The sequence below is a fragment of the Bipolaris oryzae genome (assembly GCF_000523455.1).
Source record: "Bipolaris oryzae ATCC 44560 unplaced genomic scaffold scaffold_408, whole genome shotgun sequence".
NCBI lineage: Eukaryota > Fungi > Ascomycota > Dothideomycetes > Pleosporales > Pleosporaceae > Bipolaris > Bipolaris oryzae.
In genome coordinates this window covers 1-5939 of record NW_006911684.1, presented here as the reverse complement: position 1 = coordinate 5939, position 5939 = coordinate 1, and the positions used below count along the sequence as shown (strand labels likewise).

The 5939-nt window shown below is 44.6% G+C and overlaps 2 protein-coding genes across 2 annotated transcripts; both read right to left on the bottom strand.

Moving 5' to 3' along the window:
• Positions 1-877: 877 nt before the first annotated feature.
• COCMIDRAFT_111193 (glycoside hydrolase family 92 protein) lies at positions 878-3434 on the bottom strand (the record flags this gene model as incomplete). Its single annotated transcript, XM_007695717.1, has 5 exons — positions 878-1247; positions 1304-1396; positions 1462-2236; positions 2288-2647; positions 2699-3434. The coding sequence occupies 5 exons, from the start codon at positions 3432-3434 to the stop codon at positions 878-880; spliced, it is 2334 nt and encodes a 777-aa protein (XP_007693907.1).
• A 220-nt stretch (positions 3435-3654) lies between these two features.
• On the bottom strand, positions 3655-5049 carry COCMIDRAFT_111194 (uncharacterized protein; the record flags this gene model as incomplete). The annotated part of the gene is made up of 8 exons (XM_007695716.1): positions 3655-3975; positions 4037-4099; positions 4174-4339; positions 4390-4446; positions 4511-4648; positions 4708-4791; positions 4857-4874; positions 4931-5049. 8 exons carry the CDS (start codon positions 5047-5049, stop codon positions 3655-3657), a joined length of 966 nt encoding a protein of 321 aa, XP_007693906.1.
• Positions 5050-5939: the final 890 nt, after the last annotated feature.

Below are 5939 nucleotides of genomic sequence, written 5' to 3'. Positions count from 1 at the left end.
TAGAGGATACAGAGGATAGCGACGAGTCTATTAAATAATATCTTATTCTACTTAATAATAAAAATAGTGGTAGTGTTGCGTAATACTATTACGAAGGTGAGGTACTAGGATTTTGTGGGGCGCACACTGGGGTGGGGCGCACACTGGTGATACACGTTATGTTCTTCTCCAACCAAGTACTTTGTAGAAAAGAGATAAAGAGTGTCAAGTAATTAAACAATACTTTTCTATTGATACCTCTACTTCTACGTTCTTCATACAAATAAGGTCCTAACTAAACGTCATAACGTAGGCACATAATATAATGACGTGCTTTTACTCATATAAGCGTAGCTTACTATAAGTATTTAACAACAAGCGTAATTCTAATCAGGCAAGATCTACTGTTATTATAGTAGTATCACGGGCATCTCTGCTGGTAAATACTTTTGACAGCCGCCTCCGTATCTTTCGTCTTAATAACCTTGGGTTTAATCACTAGGAGCTGACAGGTAGAATATGGCTTGATTTTGCCGTCTATTAAGCTTCCAGAACTCAGAGTGTGAGCTATTTTAGCTCTAGTTAGTTAGACCAGTCCAAGGCTTATTGAAGTTTTTACTTATACTGCCTTAGTAAAAGACTATAGTTACTGCACTAGTACGTATAAGAACTCCGACGCCTGTCGTTCACCTTCCGAATGTTAACCTCAATCCTAGACAGAACGTCACCACAGATAACCGTCTATTTCGATCTGTATTCTTTCTCTAAGATCGGAACTATGCTATAGAAAACATTGCTTGCCATCACTCTTTCACTTCTGGCTTCTAAAGCGAAAGCAATCGCTGATGATACTACGTATCACTCTTTTTATAGTTCGAAGAGATTCAATACAATATTGTCAACCCAAATTTCCTGGGCTAGGCGGCACATCGCCTTTCTCCCACACTACAGGTTCCTTGCCAAGATCGAATTCGATGGTACCACCCGTATGGAAAACGTCATCATGGGTGAACCAGTTTCGATCCCATTGAACTCCGTTGATCTTCACGCCTTGTACATAGAAGCTATCTTCGGCTAGCCCATTCGCCGTAATCCGCAAGGTCTTGTGTCTACCAATTGTCATGTTGATATCGCTGAACCAAGGCGACTCGAGAAGGTACACCGGTTGTGTCACAATTGGGTAGAGACCCAGCATTTGCCAGATCAACCAAGAATTCAAAGCCCCAGCATCCGAATTACCAGGCATACCATTCGTGGTGTTGCGGAAGCTGAATGATCAGTGAACACACACCTCCTTGGAAGCAACGTGAGGCTGAAAACGTACTACTGTTTAGCTTGTGAGCGTGATTGATTCACCGACTTCCACTGTTTGTTGAGATAGTTGTATAGATAAGGTGTAGCGAAGTCTGGTTCGTTGCTGAAGACATCCGTTAGCATTGCTTCCAATTGAGGCTTATTGAAGCATTAGAGGCACTCTATTACCCGATGTTCATAATAGTATTGATTCCTGCACCATTCGGCCCAAGGTCGGCTTGGCTAGTGTATGGGACAAAGATATAATCAAGGCGCTCCTCGAAACCTTGAGGGCCACCCATCTTCTCAATCAGTGTCTTCATGTCGTGAGGAATAGTGAAAGAGTATTCGAAAGGTGTGCCTTCGTAAGTGATTGACGACCATGAGCAAGCCCCACATTTTGCTGGATTGTAGTCAGTCTGGTTGAATTTTCCATTCCTGTCCTTTGGAGTAAGAAAGCCACTGAAGTCTTTCGAAGCGTTCACGCTATGTGTACTGGGATCCCAGAGTAATTGCCACCCTGCCGATCGCTTCAAATATCTTGACACATCATCAGGTTTCTCGCCTTTTGCTACTTGGCTCAGAGCAAAATCATTTAGTGAATACTCAACAGTTCGCGATATGCTCCTGGGCATAGAAGAGCTGACATATCCGTACTGTAGCCAATCTCCGCCTGCACCCCGCCCCTCTTTGTTGCTGCCATTAGTAGGTATCTCTGCATTCTTTACCATAGCAGCAAAGCCGTCTGCCCAATTTATTTTGCCACGGAGACCCTTCACATAAGCGTCCGCAAGCACGTTGTCAGAGTTACTGCCGCCTTGTACTAGACCGTTGTCATTTCCCGAGCGCCCATCTGGCATGTAACCTTGATTTCTCCAGATATCGATGAGTGAGCGGATTTGGGATTCGTATGCATCGGTTTGAATCAAATGAGAAAGGCTTATCGTGTTACGGAAAGTATCCCCTAGTCAATGTGGTTATTATGCGATAAGCAAAGTTGAGATGGTGGACCAACATAAGCAGTAGAAGTCATCCCAGTACGGCTCTTCCGATTGCCAGAGGGGGTTTTCGCCGGTTCGATTAGATGGAATGAGATGCATGAAATAGAGCGATGAGTACAACAGGGTGAGGTGCTCTTGGTTGATGTGATTTCCTGTGTCCACCCGAATCGTGCTGAAAACCTCGCGGTTCCATTCTTCCACTGCTGCATCAACTGTATCTTGTATGTCCCAGCTCTCAATCTCTTCGTCTCTAAATCTGCAGGCTTTTTCTTCTGAAATGAACGATATCCCAATCTTGGAACGAATCGTCGTCTGAGTCCCTTTCCATGTAAATACTGCTCCAACGCGTGAGCCTTGTGGAGTAGTTATATTCTCTGAGGCAAATACAGGCCACGGGAGAGGCTCTGGGTTTAGAGCATTGAAACCAGGGAACTGGTTACGGCCAGCGAACGTTTCTGCTTCATCTGCGGCTGTCTCGAACTCGCCACAGAAATGAACTGTGTACGGCGCACCCTCATTGAATCCTCCGGCATAAGTTCCATAACCTCGATAGCTCTTGCGATCCTGCGAGATATCGATCTTGCCTTGACGGAACGTTTGAGTGCAATAGCCTCCAACAACATTTGGAAGATAGTGCGACACATCGACAAGGACATGCTTCTTCTTATCTTTGGGAAACTCATAAAGTAAGATTCCTGCGTGTCTTGTTGCGCTCAGTTCCGTTGTGACACCATTTTCTAGGCTCGTTCGGAAATATCCCACGCTTGCATGGTCTTGCCCAACACGTTCCTGCCAGTACGTGCGATTATCCAAGAGATTGACTGGTGCTTCGATGTTTGTGAGGGGCATTTGCGAAATAACGCCGTACTTGGAACATCCCCCTGTGCCAGACTCATGCATCATCGAGAAACCCGTAATGAGACCATTTGGCGTATATCCACCTTGCAACGCTGCAATGCTCGTGTTCTTGACATACGTATCCATCGTCAATTTGACCACACCGTACGGCACCGCTGCTCCCACGAAAACGGCACCACCGCCAAAAGTGTAATTTGGTATCGGCCCTTCAGTACCCCAGAATGGATTTACATACTTTGAATAGTTGGACTGGCTGGCCGCAAGCCGCGACCAAGCTAATAGCACAATTGTCAGTCTTCGCATCACAACGTAGGCGTAGAGTAATGTTAGAAGTGAAATTTTCACTCATCATGCTTGAGGGATTTTGTTCGAGGCTCGCGGTTAAAGGTACTCTGGTCTATTCCACTTTCGTACTTGATTTAACCAACTTTGAAAATCTTCGGGGACTATTACCGCGAAGAGTATTATGCACGCTTTTCCCCACACTATGCACAGTAGTGATTTTTCCCCACGCGCCTATGCCTTAGCGTGATGCCAATGGCGTCATCTTCACGTTGCGGAAATCATTACCTTCTGACGGCGATACCCGATGATCTTCTGCTTTGCGATCTTCATCAGGGAAAGATCCTTCCCTGTAACCTATGGCAGTTAAGCTCATTGGGTCTTCTATCTGGTATTTCTGGATCTGCCCGCTCCTCCAGAGGTTGCGTGTAATTCTGAGAGCTTGAGCTGAAGCAATCCCATCTGCCGCTGGTGGTAAAATGAACTGGTCTTCGATGCCCTTTTGTGAGGTCAAAATGATTGTTGCGATCTGAATAACGACATTGGGGATATAGTAGACCAGCTAGGTAATAGGTTAGATAAATATGTTATGAAGTGACGTTCACGAGGTGTATTCCACTTACACCACCATTGACCATTTCCTTTCCAATGCTCATGAATCCGCCTCCCTGTCCAACTCTAAATAGCTACGTGAGATTAGCTATCTACGATGCAAATTCATAGTTATCTCGGAGGTAAAATGTCCCTTTATGTAGCTCACCTTGTACATGCAAAGTATGAAACACAAACAGTCGAACGAGGCTTGCAATAGAAAGACCAGGAATATATAAGGTGAAGATAGTCCGAACATACAACCAACGTTTCCCGGAAGATTGAATGCGGTTGTTCTAAAGGCCTCCACTAGAGCCAATACCGGACCAGCGAATCTGATGTTGAATTAGAAACAACAAATTTCATGATGACCAGTTAATCTCACAAGAAAAGAATCATGAATGTCAAGAGATACCAATTATCTCGGTAGAGAACCCGGACCCTAAAAGCACGTCAAGATTCTAATACATAGATGGCAGCATAATTTTCAGATAGAGGGTACATACCTGATTAACAACAAGGCTTGTGATGTGAATATCGTAACTGGTTCTAAAATACCTGCAATTTTATACACGACCAAACACAGGTTGCCAGTATAGACTGCAAAAAGCCAAATGTTTGTTAGTGTGATAATGCAGGCGACCCTATTGAGTCAGTAAGTATTCTGAAAGGGCGAAGAACGAAGAACGTAATATTATGTTACCTATTAACGATGAAAAGAACTGTCGCATAATTGAACCTTCGCTGGAAAATGAATTGAAAGTCTCTCGGGAAAGATACAATGGTACTACGAACTCAGATTAGGATCTAGCTTTTCAATTCAGGGAATATAAGGTAGTAGGAAACACTTACTCCCAATAATATCCACCCCTGAACAAATTGTATTAGCATATTGCATCGCAGCCAACAGATATAGGAAGACGCACACAACTATCGAACCAAAGAGTTGGAATTTCCATTGCGCTCGTACGTCTTTCTGAGAAGGTAACAGATCATAACCCCATGGCGCTACGACATTAGTATTTGCAGTGGTGGAGACGTTCATTTTGCGTTTGTGCTTTCCGTCAAGAAGCCCTGGTAGTAATGTTTTATGTACACCAGCGAACTAATGGCGTCAGCCATCAAATCTCCGCGGAAGCGGCTGAGGGCAAAAGGAATTCTAGCATGTCGACCCCTATAATCTGGCAACTCATCATAAGGGTTACTGGTTAAGCTAGCCATTAGTGCACGAATGCTAAGGGCCCTCGCAGCCAGCGCAGCGGAAACCATGGGTGACAATGACTGCATGATCGGTAGAGAGAGACCTGGGCACGATCACGGCTGCTCAACCAATCATATTGTTATGCGATGCAAGGCTGGGATTTACTTTCATTTGATGAATCAATCAATAAGTGTGGCAATGTCTCCCTGTAGATCATCTGATTGGAATCGTGAGTAGCTTACTTTTCACAAGTTTCAGGAACACCACGTTATTGGGATACTTACTTTACCACCTGGTGGACAAAAACATGGGTACTCCTGCACACAGGTCATCACCCAACTCAAATCGATGAAATTCTACGCAGTTGGTAATCTTGCAGCCTTGTAACTTCAATATAATATTATGAATGCTATCATTTGTTACGCGGATTGTATTTGTAGTATACTAGAAAATCGTGGGTGAACGGTGCTGCCGACTGCATGAATGACATCGCATTTTAGAGTAACGTGACGGATACAGTAACCGTGCGCGTGACGAGCCACTTCGCGTGACGAGCCACCCCACCATCCCAACATTGCGCGTCGTCCCATCTTCAACGCGGCATAACTCAACCACCATGGATCCAATTCAAGAAGCGATTGAATATATTGAATCGCGTGAGGCTGGAGATAAATTCTCGTACCGCCAAGTTGCAAAAATATTCAGAGTTAATCGAACAACGCTATCGCGGCGGC